Here is a 15,307-nt window from a genome sequence, read left to right on the forward strand (position 1 = left end):
AAGTTAACCGGGTGGGGGAATGCAAATTGTCAGCATCTGGGTGCTTGGGGTCAGGCCTGTAGCCATCTTGGTGAGGCAGAATGCTTGCACGGCAGTGCTGCATAGGCACTGAGTGTCTCACACAGGAACGGGAGCTGAGGCGAGGGTGGCTTTAAGTCGGCAGGCAACTGGCAGTGTGCTTTTCTTGTTTCTGGTTTGGAAATACAACTTGCTATTGCTGAGAACCACTCGGGGCTTTATTTCAGTACAAAAATGTTAGCAGTGTTTTCTTAGACAAAGAACACACTAGTGAAATGGTATTTAATCCACATTTTCCAAGTGATTGATGGTGGGATGGGGGTAGGGCAGTGTCTCAATTAGCTTGGAAATAGTGTAACATTTGAAGTCAGTATGTTTTGGCTTATTCCAGTTGCGCTTTGGTTCAGTTCAAGGTAGCATTGTTTCTTTGTGAATCCTTTTTAGGATGTGGCAGAGAATAAAAGTTTAAAAAGCCAACACAAAGAATCATGGTGCACTGATTGGTAACTGAGTAGATATGTGTGGCCGGTGGATCAACGCTAAGGAGCACCACCGTTGCCTGTACCACTGTACCAGAGACACCTCAAACGGTGGAGGCTTTAGTTTTTCTTTCACTTGGCTAGGAGAGTACAATTTACCGAAAATTACATGTAGCCAGCATAGATTCAGTTAAGATTTGTATGGATGTGTAGAGCCTGTGTGTGCGATGGGAAACGTACCCCCTAGTAATCATCTCCTAATTTCCTTCGTATAGCTCAGTATAGGCAGATGAAAAGGGGATCCCTGGGAGTTCTGACAATGAGCCAGTTAATGAAGCAGCAGCTGGAGCATCAGTCTAGCGCCCCCCATAACATCAGCAGCTGGGACACTGGTGGGTCAAGCTTTTTCTTCTTGTTTGCCTCTCAGATTAGCTAATGCCACTCTCACTATGTCCACTTCTTGTGTTCTTCGGTTAAAATAGCTATTTAAAAAAACAACAACAACAAAAAAAACAAAGCCTGGAGGTAAATAACATCTACTCAGATTTTCCAAGCGCTCTAGAACAATGTGATCTGTATCTAGACTGGTCCCTGTCTAGGCGTGTCCAACTCTTTCTTTCTTTAAGACCCAGATTTCAGATCTCAGGTTCTCTATCTGGGGAGGAAAGGGTGAAGCTATGATTTTAATGGTACAAAGTTTTAAAAGCAACAGATCATCAATATCCTCTCATAAAATATTAAGTACTGATATTAGCGACTAGTTAATAACAAATTTTGGCTCAGTGATGGCATGATCTGCAAGTAGATTTGGGAATGGGTTGCATATATTAGCCATCAGGACACCAGGTTGTGGCCACACGCCCTTGTATTCATAAGCCGGAACTGCAGCTAGCCAGATGTACAGCAAGAACTACTGCCATGGCACATCTGTTTTAAATACGACTGCTTTGCATTTCCTAGCCTCCTCAGCTCATAGCACTTCAGTGGTCCCCTTTGCAGTGCCTGCCTCCCCTCAGTTTTTTCCTCCTTAAATTAAATGGGTCATTTGAGGTACAGGATTATAAGCACGAAAGCACCTGGAAGTGCGCGTACACTGTGGAGATATAAGGGCTGATTACCGCGACACACTGTGGGGGCGCACTTTAGTAGCTTGTTATCATTTTCTGATTTCAACTATGAGATGATTTTTAATATTCTTAGTTATGATGCCAAATCACAGTGCGCACAAAAACAAAAACAAAAACAAGATCTTGAGCTGTTCTTCAAATTATATGTATGCCCTCTTGTTTGTTGTTCAAGAAAAGACCCACATCCCACACCCAACCCCATATGTAACTGACAGCTTCCGTCACCTGCACTTAGAAGAGAGTTAGACAGGTCAAAGGCTTAGTGCTTTCTCCTCATTAAATGGCATGCAGGGGTGAGCAAGGAGTAGCCAAGAGGCAACAGACAACAGGGAGGCGGGAAAGACACTGGCTAGCCACCCCCAAGAACATGTTTGGTTTGGGTGTTGTCTTCCCTCTCTGAACGTACCATGGATAACCGTGCCTCCCTCTCCAGAGAGGAAGCTGTGTAGCCCCGAGAAGCTTAGGGAGCTCTCTGGCACTAAGTGCTCAGGTTGACTCGGGAACCCCGAAATCGTTTTGCCACGCCATTGTGCTGCAATCTGTGTCTTGGCCTGAGTCAGTCTAGCTTCTGATTACAGCTACAACCTAGTTGGATTAAGTAGAGTAGTAACCATGTTAGTTGACCTCAGTGTTATGCTACAAAACCCTACGTGAAGCCAAATCACCCATTTAGCCACATTTTTAAAACTTTTCAGTCAGACTCAATGGTTCTCATCTACAAGGTTTCGCACATGTTGGTTTCCATGTTGTCCGGATTTCTCTCAGTGAAGTTTCCAGGGGCTTTTTTTTTTTTTTTTTTTTTTTTTAATTTCCACTCCCCTCCCCCAACTTGGTTCTCTAGTCTCTAAGTCCATTAATAAGTTTTATCTCACTTTTCCCAAGTTTGTTGTTTGCTTGGTTTTGTTTTGGACACAGGATCTTTCTTTGTTACCCAGGCTGGTTTTGAACTTCTGGGCTCAAGTAATCTTTTTGCCTCAGCCTCCCTCAGCTGAGCCTCCATTATACCTGGCTTCAGTGTCCTCACATTCACTCCCCGAGGCCAGCAGAAACGTCTGTGAATGTGTAGAATAATCTGAGGTGATATGTTACTTTTGAACCACAGACACTGATCAGTGACTCTCTGGCTTCCACCAAGAAAAACTATGGTCATTCAGACATACCGAGAAACACAGCTTAAGTTGGGTCATGGTAAATTTGCCTCAGCTCTTCTCCATTGTGCATGTCTTCTGTGTGAACGAACGCTCCCTAAGTGCCCCTCCATTTCTGCTCCTTATTCTTATTCTCCTTTCCTCAGCCAAATACTTATCATTTTCTCTACCTGGTACATGTGAGGTTTTTTGTTTTGTTTTGTTTTGTTTTAATGACCATTACCCCAAAGTATCATTGACATATTTATTGATTTGCATAAAACATTTTTTTCATGGCCATGGCATTGGCCCCTTTATTTCATATCAGAATTTGCACTCTTTTGAAATAGAGTGGGAATACAATTTTAAAAATTAGTTTTAAATACGCTACTATTTTCAGGTGCAGTTCATTTAACTGAACGACAGGTTTGTAATAAGCCTTGAGTAACCCCCCCCACAACCCGGGCCCAGATTTAATCTTTATGTTAATAAGGTAACCTTGACGAGAAACGGTCCCATGTGATGGTTTGCTGCATTGGTTGTATTGTGCCTTGTACCAAACTGACCACACTGAAGACTGAAACGCTCTCTTTGTCCACAGAACAGATACAGCCTGGGAAACGCCAGTGTAACGTGCCAACGTGCCTAAACCCTGACCTCGAGGGACAGCCATTGAGAACGAGAGGTTGGTTGAGTCCCAGAGTAAAATTGAAGGAGTGTCTATCTCTCGGGGATCCACACAGCACGTGCCAAACCTCTCCCTCAGCAGCTCCATTTATTTCCAACCTGCAAAGCATCCCCTGGACCAGGGAACATTCGGCAGCTCATCCTTGAACACGACCAATGAAAACTCTGCCTTAGATTGTCTTCCTAACACTCTACTGTCTCTCCTCTAACACTTTAGACATTTGAAAGGAACTGCCCATGTCTCATCCCCCTTAACTGTTTCTAGACCAGACAGCCCTGAGCTCCTGAGCCTCCCTCCCAGGATGCATCAGGTTTTTATTTCACCCTATATTCTTTTCCTGGGCGGAGTTCAGATTGTCCCTGTTTTTTCCTAGAATGTTGGGACTGTGGATGAACAGCTTCCAAACAGAAAACAAAACCCAGTTCTGACCACATCTTGTGAGTAAATCTCCAGAATCAAGCAGACCTAGGCTGCTAGGCCGAACCACTCTTCCAGTTTCCTATAACGTGGGGGAAGCATTTGTGTCCAGCCGCCTGAGTTGTTCCTAGTGAGACTGTGGACACATCTCCATGTACCTTATGAGCTGATTTTTCTTTGCTCTGGTATATTCGTCTTAGTATTAGGCTAGTTTGCTTATCAATGACCAAGAGTTGTGGAGAATTATATTTATGCTTTGTGCCTTTGCTGTCTCTGCTGAATCTGCTTAGCTGTCTGTGACACTGTGCCACATCTTTATGGACGCCCTCTGTTAACAGCCCGCTTAGATCTCCCTGGGAAGGGACGCTAGCTCAGAAACAGCTGATAAATATGGTAGCAAAATTTGCATTCCTAGCTGGGGATCTTAGGAAGGTGAAGACGTCGTTGGGGAGTGTCTGAAAGTCTTTGCTTCTCAGAAATACACTCTGTAAACTTCACCTGGGGAAGTGCCCTAAGGTGTGGAAGCGGCAACTTCAACACCACTTCTCCCCTCAGACTACCGCCTTGCTTTCCACGCTAGGCATCTAAGACTTATATTCTCATATCTTCAGTGACAATTCTCTCAGTTGTTATTCTTTCTGAGGAGACATCATACATTTCTTTTTCAGGACCAAGCTATGCACTTCTTGATGAGAAATGGATCAATTAACGATCATTAGCGTTCCGTCTGCTTGGAGAACTTGGATTAACAGTTACTACTTAGCAGAACGTGCTGTTATTTCACACTGTCACTGTGGGAGTCATCTTAGATGCTTCTTTTACACAGTTCCAGAGAATCTGCCCCACACTGGTGGCTTTCTTAATGGAGAACACAATCCTGAATTCCCATACTTATTGTTTTAAGATAGCTATAGATGATATAAGATATGTGTGTGTGTTTGTGTCTGTGTGTATACACATGAATGCAGTTGCCTGTGGAGGCTGGAAAAGGATCCTGTCCAGTCCCTTGGAGCTGGAGTCACAGGCAGATGTGAGATATTAGAACCCAAGCTTGGGTCCTCTGTCTGAAAGAGAAAGTTCTCTTAACTGCTGAGCCATCTTTCCAGACCTCATGTTTACTGTTTATCATTGTATGTCACTAAGATTCTGGCCTCAGGTTTCATTGAAAGGGTTTAAACTCAAAGTTTCCAAACTATCGTATTGATTGAGTGAAGCAGAGCAAGTCATCAAGTGAAACAGATAATGTTGCATTTATAAATGCTTAAGCTGAAAATGAAGTCTTCTTGGTTGAATGTTTGTGATAACTTTCTTTTTTAACTTTTATTGGCTCCTTGTCAATTTCATATCAAGCACCTCAATCCTACTCATCTCCCCTCCCCTCATATCCACCCTTGCAACGTCCTCCCCCAACAGAGAAAAAAAAGATCTTGTGGAAGCTGTAGTGTGCCACAGTGTGTCCCAGAGCACACCCTTTTGTCCACACTTCTTTGCTTGTAAATGTTCGTTGCAATGAGTCAATCATTGGTCTGGTACAAGGCCCCTGGCTTCAGCTGCTCTATCAATACTGGAACTTCACTGGGATCCCTCTCATATATCCCGTTGTTGCCCTGTGTGTGTCATGGAGATCTTGTAGTTTTCTATTTGTAGGACCAGCCCCTTGGTGCACTCCAGCAGTTTACCAGTGGGGTACTGGAGTGGGCCAGTTCAAACCCTGGAGCTGGTCCTGAGAGTATCTGAGCTGGGCAGCCCACCAGTTCTCCATTTCTCACACACCCAGGGTTAGCTCATCAGCAATCCCTTCGACTAGAGCCAGCTCTACCCCTGCTGCCCAGGTGAGGTGCAGAGTCTGCTCTCCCAAGTGTTAAAGTTGGTGAGGGACATGTCCAGTTCTCCCACGCTCTCGTGGCCTTGGGGCTAGCTCTCCCACCTGTAATAGATGGTGAGGAACGAGAGAGGGGAGGAGAGTATCTCTCCGTCATCTGTGCTCACTTGCAACCCCCACATCCAGGGCCACCTCTACTGTGCTGCCCAGGTCAGGTGCCGAGCCTGCTCTCCTGAGTGCTGCAGCAGGTGAGGGGACAGGCCGGCTCTCCCACTCTGATGACCTTGGGACCAGCTCTTCTGCCCACTGTAGGTGGTAAGGGATGAGATGGTTCATCTCTCCCTTGTCCGTGTCACCTCGTGAGAGACAAGGGGTGGGACCAGCTCTCCCACGCTCATGCCTTTTGGACCTAGTCATCTCTACCACCACCACCAGGGTCAGCTTTACTTTGTTGCCAAGGTGAGGTGCAGGCCTTGTTCTCCTGCTCTCATGACCCCAGGTCTCCTGCCTGCTGCAGGTGGTGATGGGGGCGAAGGAGAAGAATATCTCCCCTCATCCATGTCACTGTACAAGAGGTGAGTGGTAGGGCCAGCTCGCCCATGCTTGGAACCTTGGGGCCAGCTCACCTGAGGCCAGCTCACCTGAAACTCTGTCGCTATCTGTTTCTCTGTGTCTTTGTCTGTCTGTCTGTCTGTCTGTCTCTGTCTCTGTCTGTCTGTCTGTCTCTTTCTCTCTCTCTCTGCGTGTGTGTGTGGGGGGGGGCATGCGCTCTCTCTTCTGAGTGCTGCAGCTGGCTAGGGGCAGGGGCAGCTCTCCTGCTCTTATGTCTCCAGGACCAGCTCTCCCATGATACCCAGGTAAAGGATGGGGCCAGTTCTGCAACAGCCCTCAGACATCAACATGTCCCTGGGTGCAGCTCAGATCAGGACGTCCACCTGGCCTTTGGTGGTAACTGACCCCAGCTGCGGGGCCACAGGCCCAAACATGGCCCCCAGTGGCAGCACAGGCCGGGACCCCAGCATGGTCCCAGGTGGCTACTCACATCAGGCAGGTCCTCACTACCCTGAGTCTCCAGTTCTGTCTCTCTTCATTCTGCCCACATCCTTCTCTTTCTCTTTCTCTTTCATTTCTTCATCACTTACTTGCTCCTCTTAGTGGCACCTGGGGGACTCTGAGTGTCTGGGGTCGTTTTGGGAGTGGTCTCAGGAGTGCCATGCCCTGTACTGTGGCACCAGAAAGGGGTCATCTTGGGCATGGTCTGCCCTCCAGCCCTGCCTAGTGCCGGCCTGGTGCTGGTTGCCTCGGGCTCACTTTTTTCAGGGAATGCTAGGCTACCACTAATCATTCCGGTGTTCATGGATAGGAACACTGAGCATAGCTCTCTATACTCTGCCACCTACCGATGCACATGTGACACAGCAGCCACACCTGCGAGGTCTCTGGGGCAGCTGATAGTAATTTTCAAAGCAGAACACTAAACTGGTTTTCTAGCCCCAGTGCCCCTTCTGTGCATGTGTGTGAGTTCTGGGGTCACACCATCTCGCCCCTTTGTTTCTGTGTGTCAAGTCTGGTGTATTACTACTGCCTTCCTATAGTAGCCCACTTTGATGATGATGTGCACTTGTGCATTAGGAACGTCATAGTGTGTGTGTGACTACATTTAACGTCAGGGAGCCCATCCTTAATCTTAGGTCCTGTTGGCCCACATGAAATTTCTGATTTTTCAAAATCATGAAGCAGTGGAACGGCAGGCATCCAGCTCTTCACCTCACTTCCCTATCAGGGCTTTTTTACGCCGTGGATGGGACGACCTGGTCACGGTCTCATGAATGTGACCTTCTGAGAGTTAGCGGATGCAGAGGGGGAGACGTTCCTGGCCCCAGAAGCTTGTTTGTACTCACACCTGTCTCTCTGCTGCTTACCCAGGCGCCACTAAATCCAGCCTGCTGTCAGCACCCAGCATAGCCAGCATGTTTGTGCCCGCGCCCGAAGAATTCACAGATGAGCAGCCAACGGTGATGACGGACAAGTAAGCGCGCCCAGTTATCCTCCCCCCTCCCCTTCAGCTATAAAGTTAGGGTTTGGTCACCAGGGGAGGAGATGTGCTTTGCTTTGGAGTCACGCTTTATTCTTCAGCTGGCTGGTACTGTGTTGTACACATTTGGGATTCAGAAATGCATACAGACAGTATGACCAGGGGCTCATGTTTCAGCAGGTCCCATTCCCCCTCTTTTAAAATTTGCATAGAATCATATAATTTCAATTACACCCCCCCAAAAAAACTTAACACCCATGAAGTCTTCTGGTTGAGAAACATCCACCTATCGCACTGGAAATAAAAAGAGACTCCATTCTTATTCCATCCTGGCACACAACTCATTCTCAGCATCTCGGACTGGCCTGCCACCTCCCAGCCCGCCATCTGCCAGCAGCCCTGAGCTCATTAGCCAAGGCATTGTAGTGTGTGAATGTCCCCACTGCTTTTCCCTCAGCCCCATGTCCGATTCCAGGGCATTCCTGGTGTGCTCTTCCTTTGTACTTAATCTTCAGAGCGAACTCCTGTTCACACATTTACCAATCTGTCAAAGGCAAAATTTCCCTGCCGGTGAGGGGCAGGCTTAGTCACACCCTCTCCACTTCCCCAGGTACTCTGGTTACAGCTCTAGCCCAGCCCTTGCCCTAACCCTAACCCTAACCCTAACCCTTGCCATGCTGCATTTTAGTTCTTTGTCTAAACAGGTGTGGTGGAGAGTAGATTGTGAATTCTCTAGGATGAGAACAATTCCTTCTACGTGTTGTGCCCTGAGCGCCCCCTGTCTGGCTCGGCACGAATCTCAGTTTAGGGAGTGTGAAAAGACAAAACAAAGCTTGTAGATTTCCAGACCTGGATGGGCCCCTTGGGACCAGATGGGCTCCTGGATAAAGGCGGCTCACATGTCTAATAAAGGAAAGCGAGTAGAAAGGATGCTGCGGAGATCCACATAGGGATGCTAAATGCTCAGCCAGAAGTGGGCTGATGGCTTAGCGGTTCTACAGCTGTAATTAAACACTATAACCAAAAGCAACCAACAGCCTGGGGCCCATCATCTAGGGAATGCAAGGCAGGGCTCAGAGGCAGGAGCTGAGGTAGAGGCCATCAAGGAATGCTGCTTACCGGCTTGTTCCCCCATCACTGTCTTAGTTTGCCCATGGACCACCTGCACAAGGGTGGTACTGCCCACAGTGAGCTGGACCCTCCCACATCCATCATCCATCAAGAAAATTCCCCAAAGACATGCCTGCAGGCTGAGCCTATAGAGGCATTTTCTCAATTAAGATTCCTTCTTCCCAGATAACCCTAGCTCTATCAAGTTGATATAAACACTAGCCAGCCCAATGGCCATACTTGAGAAGCGAAGGTGCCTGGTTTGTACCACTGCCTTGGAAGTTCCCAGTACTTTGGCATAATTTCCCCATTTCGTGTCATATTCTCTCCCCATTTCAAGTTGTGGTTTTTCTTAGGTATTTATGGTTGCTCGTGTGTGTGTGTGTGTGTGTGTGTGTGTGTGTTTCTGTGTATGCAGGTGCACATGCATTTGTGTGAGCACGAGTTATTTTTAGTTCTAAGTTTTGCTTTACAAAGCTCCCTTTAATTGTGTTGGGGTGAGTGGATCTTATGTCAGGTCACAGCAAAAAGCAATAAGCTGTGAACTTCTGAATAGCAGGCACCAATGCTCTTCCATACTAATTTAGCAGGGCTGCATAGTCACAAAGCTGGATAAGGGAGCAGCTAAGAGGTTCAGCCTGGTTCCAGAAGCTTCCTAGAGTGCACAGTTCACGGGAGTCCTCTGTCTCTCACCCACAGATAGGACATCTTTTGAAAGCTTCTAGCCATGTCTGTGCATTTTTTATTTTGACAAATGAAAATTAATTAAAATTTTTTTAAAAATTTACTGCCACCCCTCTTCCTTCCTTGATGCTGCCTATGAGGTGGTTGTCATCTCTTACATGGCATCATGGCTGCCCCCAGATTATCAAATAGAGGACCCTGACGGTCACCCTGCACCTGTCAGGACAAAATGTCCAGTTTAAGTGCATCTGGTGGAAACGCAGAGCTATCAGCAACAAGGTGTGAGGAAATTCAGCGGCCAGATCCTGACACCCAACTTTGGTTATGGGACAGAAAAACTGGGCACATGTTATGCTGTGGCTTCTGGAAATTCCCGGTCCACACTGTCAAGGTTCTGGAAGAGCTTCTGATGTGCAGCAAATCTTACAGTGCTGAGCTGTTTCCTCCAGGAACTCAAAACCACCATGGGAACAGCAGCCCAGCTGGCCGTCAGAGTCACCCAAAAATAGGGCCAAGCTGTACAGTGAGGAAACACAAATAGATGGCTCACATGCACATTTATTTGTGCTTAAATAAGGCCATAAAAACTGATTCAAAAATCTAGTTACTGATTATTCTTAGACACAATTTCACATTCTTAAAGTCCTAGAAAGTGTTAGGTTAGACTACCCGAAGCTCTTTCTAAATGAGCAGAAACGCCCGCGGGGACAGAGGCTCGTGGACTGATTGGTAGAGGAACGTCAGATCTCTGCCACCCAAGCTCCTCCCGTGTCTTACGGTGGCGGTGGCACTGCAGTCTCCACTTACATTAGAGTGGGCCCGGTTACCACCATTTTGGACCCTTCCCGGGACTCCTGACCAATGGCTGTGCTTGTACGTTACCTCTACACCGTGATTGGTTCTCTTACCCGCCTTCCTCTGTTTCTGTTGCAGGTGCCATGACTGTGGGGCCATTCTTGAAGAATACGATGAAGAAACCCTTGGGTTAGCCATCGTGGTCCTCTCCACATTCGTTCACCTAAGCCCAGACTTGGCGGCCCCACTGTTGCTTGACATCATGCAGTCTGTGGGAAGGTGAGTCGTGGGTTCTGTTTTTATCTGCTCGGGAGGAGCCTTGCTTCAAGCTGCATCTTAAGATAAAAGGCATCACTTTGAAAGGGAAACATCCGTTCGGTCCCCTTGGAGGTGCCTGGAACCTGTGGGACCAATTCAGACTAGTCTTTTAAACAGTTGCATGGAAGTTTCTTTTGATTTTATTCCTCGGCTGTCCCAGCTCATGAGTCAAGGTCAGAGGGAAGACAGAAGAGGCCTGCCCTGAGGGAGCTGACTTACTCCCTGTCGCTCCAAGAGCTAATATGTGTGATAGTGTTCGGAGGGTCAGTCCATAGTAGGCCTTATATTAGCCAAATTGAATGAGAATACTGTTCTCTCTCTTGACCTGCTTTTGTTGTGATTTGAGACCTTTTGGGACCTCAAGAGTACCCCCACTTCACTGTTCAGTTCAAGGGTATGTCACACAGCATCTTCACAGTTCTGGCTCAGATAAAGGAAGAGTGCACATGTTTTGGGACCAAGACCTTCAGTCTGAGTGTTAGTGTGAAGGGGATCTCCTTCATGCGTATACATTAGAGGGGGAGTGTGTTTCGTGCACATGACTAAATTGCAGTTCAGTGATAGCTCTCAGAGACGGAACTTGCTAGGTTTCCCATCTCTGCCAGCGCAGTGCTAGGGGCCTTGAACCATCAACATTAAGACTTAGCTCCCGTGGCTGGAGAGATGGCTCAGCAGTAGAGAGCACTGGCTCCTCTTCTAGAGGACCCAGGTTCAATTCCCAGCACCCACATGGTGGCTCAGAGCTGTCTGTAACTCCAGCCCCATGGCATTTGGTGCCCTCCTCTGGCTTCTGAGGGTGATGTACACACATGGTGAACAGAAAGATACACAGGCAAAACATCCATCCATATAAAACAAAATTAAAAATTAAAGATAACAAGGAAGACCTAGGCCCTGTGCTCAGATGATGTGTGGAGTGTTTTGGGTTTTCTTTCTTTCTTTCTTTCTTTCTTTCTTTCTTTCTTTCTTTCTTTTTTCTTTCTTTCTTTCTTTTTTCTTTCTTTCTTTCTCTCTTTTTTTCTTTTTTTTTAGACAGGGTCTCATTGTGTAGCCCAGGCTGACCTTGAACTTACTATGTAGCCCCAGTTGGCTTTGATCTCATGATCCTCCAGCCTCATCCTCCCCATTACTGGATTATAGGTAGCTATCACCATGCCTGCCGGTGTTGTGGTTGCTGAAAGAGACAGTTTTGTGTGAAATTATTGGGCACCCATATAAGACAGGACATGGTCCAGTGCCTGGAGAAGCTGGGAGTGGACAGCTTCTCCACACCTGGAGGAGGGAGCTCTGCAGATCCTTGGAATTTGACAGAGGGAAAGACAATCCTTTTGGCTTTTGTTTTGTTTTTGTTTTGTTTTGTTTTGTTTTGTTTTGTTTTTGATATGGGATTTCACTATGTAGCCCAGGCTGGCTTCTAATAGGGCTTCATTCTATACCCTAGGCTGTCTCAATCAACAATCCTCCTGCCTCCTAGTGCTAGGATTATGCAATGTGCTACCACATCTATTGAGAAAATAAGTTTTAATGGAGCTAAACTTAATTTTAAGAATAAGAACAGGACTTCAGAGGTGGCTCGGTGGGTAAGAGTACTTGCTGTATATGAATGTGGACCTGAGTTCAAGTTCCCAGCACCCACATAATAAGCCAGGCATGCACAGGTGAGCACCCGTAAAACAAGTACTGGTGCTGACTGAGACCAGGATTCCTGAGGTTTCCTGGATGCCAGCTGAGCTTCAGGTTTGGCCAGGGACCCTGTCTCCAGGGAAGAAGGCAGAGAGTGGTAGAATAGGACATTGACATCCTCCTCTGGCCTCTGTGCACACCATCTATACATAAGTGCACATACAAATATACATTTTGCACACTAACACACGTACGCAGTAGTACACACACACACACACACACATACATACACAGTATTAATTCTGTTAAACAGGAAAACATTAAAAACTTGATGCACAAAATATATAATCCTATTATTTGCCCCCTATCTTAATTGATGTGGTATGTGGGTGCGTGTGGTATGTGTGTGGTGCACGGGAGTGTGCAGACACACTTATTTGCATATGCAGAAGCCAGAGAATGTCAGATGTCTTCCTTACCATTTGCCTCCTTATTCTCTGGAGACAGGGTCTCTCCTTGGACTAGAGGCTTGCTCTTTATAGTAAGGATGACTGGTAGTGAGCTGCCAGACTCTGAGTGCCTCCACTTCCCAATGCTGGGGTTACAGAAATACAAACCACACCCAACTTTTTTTTTTAAATGTGAGCTCCAGGGATTTGAACTCAGGTCTTCTTAGCTACACAAATGCTCTTACCCACCCTGCTGGACCATCTCCCTAGCCCAACCTTCCTGATTATCTTTGGAGTATGTTTAGAGTCACATAGTCAGGGTCAGCATAAAGTAAAGTGTAATCAAAATTCAAAAGCTGTTGTGAAAAGTGGTGAATATGGGCACCGGAAGAGATAAGGAAAAGATAGCTTCATTCAAGCCATTTATCTTAAGCCCGTCTTGGCAACTGCAGAATAAATGTTGCGTTCTCTGTCTCTACTACTTGTGGAAGTGAAGTTTTTTTTAAGGCACAGACCACAGTTCCAACTGTCAGCACTCTGTTGTCTAAAAATAGGTAAAGCTGTGGTTCTTTTCTGTTGCCATCTTGGAAGAGCTAAGCCACAGAGGACACAGAGAGGAGACTGTGTTGTTTAACATAAAGGTATATAATCTACCCAGTATATAAATACTACCAACCTGCGAGGACGGCAACACGCGAGCTCTGAAGAAAAACACAGACAAACAGTAGCACACACATTCACATACTTACATATACACACACTTTAATATCTACATTTTTACACTTAACTCACTTGCTCCTTTAAGTTAGACTATCAAGACACCGGAAAACACTTAGTGCACATTGGTGTGACACTTGATAGCCAAGCCCGACTACCCAGGTGCCAAGAAACCAGATTCTGTGATCGTCTAGCTGGGGGTTTCTTCACATGTCCCAGTTGCACTGTGAAGAACGCATGATGAGAGCATGTGGCTTTACCAACACTGCCAGGGATGACCACATGGAGCGTTCTCAGGAGATTAGGAGCCTTCAAGCTTGGCCCTTTCAAATGTTTCCAATCTCGTATAGTGCTGTCGGCTCAGGTCCCATTCAAGCTTCGCCCCTCCGCTTTCCAGGTGAATCCTTTACGTTTGTGTTTCCCACACCAGTGATTATTGTTTAGTTGCCGATGTCTCTCCACCATGATCTTTAGCATAAGGGCCTATAGCCAAAGCAGCTGGGAATGGCATTGCTGATGGTGGGTGCTAGAGACACTGTCCCTCTCCTGAACTCTTGGTTCCTTCAGGTCTACTAAAATAGAAAGCTTGTGGTGTTCTTCTGGCTTCTCTAGAATCTTACAGATTATAGTACGTTCTTCAGATGCCACCAATTTGGTTCATTCTCCATTATGAGAGAACATCTGTCCATGGTTAAAGAGCCACACCATAGTTTTCCAAATGTGGCCAGTGCCACTTACTTAATGCACAGTTTCATCTCCAAATAGCAGCTTTCCCTTCTCATCACTCCGACTCAAGAGCAAGATGCGGATGCCTCCTGTGCTGTCTGTTTTGTTGTGGCAGAGGGCTTTCCAATTTGCAGTTCTCTCCTAGTTGGGTTTTCAAAGGTTGTTGACAGAGAAACAACTTAGAGTTCATGCAAGGATCACCGGCTCAACAGGTGCTGGCATCTGTCACGCCTGACTACACGTGCTGTTTTTTTTTAATGTATTCCTCTCCATGGGAATGTGTGGCTGACACAGAAGACACGCTTGGGAGATGGGTTTTCAGTTTAACCCTGGGCATGACTTCTGAGTGGGAGTTGTCACCATCCAAACCTGAACCACAGTCCTAGTTCAATGCTAAAGCATTTCTCCACGGAAAGCTGAGATACCTGTGTGACTGTTTGCTTTGTCTCCTAGGCTCGCATCCAGCACTGCCTTTTCTAATCAAGCGGAAAGGTAAGCATGTCAAGTGGTCTTGTCTCATTTCTCTTCCCTCCCTGTGCATGTCCGCATGGTCCTGACACTGGCCGCTGACATGGGCTCTCTGAGAAGCCAGCTGCTATCCCACGGCAGCTCCCCAGAGTTTCTGATCTGGGTTTGTGCATTCACTCATTTTAGTCAATAAGAACGTTAAAGCCCAATGTGCACTAGTTAAGTGGGGGCTTTTGTTGTTGTTAGTTTTTGTTGTTTGTCATGTTGTGGATCCAACTGAGGGCCGGATCCTCTAGGAACATTCCAGAAAAATGCCCTACTGCACACCTGCATCCCAGGCCTGCTTGGGTCCTCTATAAAGGCAGCAAATGGCATGATTCCTGGCCATTTTTTTGTCTTTCATTCTTACTGGGGTGGTAACCATGAATGAAGATTCACAAAAATATATAGTAACTGTGCTGACTACCGTGGAGAAAATAGACCAGCACAATGCTGATTCATCACATATATATATTCATTTGCATGTGTGCACGTATGTGTAGTGAGTGTGAGGTCAGAGGTCAATATTGAGTGTCTTCCTCATCACACTCCACCCTATGCATTGAACCCAGCGTTCACCGGTTGACTACCATGGCTAGCCAGTGAGCTCAGGGAACTCTTCCCTGTCTTATAGATCCCTCAATGCGTTTCTACAGAGTTCATGC

General features: G+C 46.6%; 1 protein-coding gene and 1 non-coding gene across 2 annotated transcripts in view; one reads left to right on the forward strand and one right to left on the reverse strand.

Annotated features, from left to right (window-relative positions):
- Unc79 (unc-79 homolog, NALCN channel complex subunit) overlaps positions 1–15,307 on the forward strand; it is a 200,749-nt gene that overhangs the window by 135,226 nt on the left and 50,216 nt on the right. The window contains exons 34-38 of the mRNA XM_051150825.1: positions 773–889; positions 3,353–3,436; positions 7,605–7,707; positions 10,441–10,581; positions 14,589–14,627. Of these exons, the coding sequence (XP_051006782.1) occupies positions 773–889; positions 3,353–3,436; positions 7,605–7,707; positions 10,441–10,581; positions 14,589–14,627 (484 nt within the window). The remainder of the gene's footprint in view (positions 1–772; positions 890–3,352; positions 3,437–7,604; positions 7,708–10,440; positions 10,582–14,588; positions 14,628–15,307) is intronic.
- On the reverse strand, positions 7,001–7,127 carry LOC127197487 (small nucleolar RNA SNORA17). The gene has a single exon (XR_007831685.1). It is a non-coding gene; the product is annotated as a small nucleolar RNA SNORA17 (small nucleolar RNA).

The sequence above is a fragment of the Acomys russatus genome, chromosome 1, assembly GCF_903995435.1.
Source record: "Acomys russatus chromosome 1, mAcoRus1.1, whole genome shotgun sequence".
Taxonomy (NCBI): domain Eukaryota; kingdom Metazoa; phylum Chordata; class Mammalia; order Rodentia; family Muridae; genus Acomys; species Acomys russatus.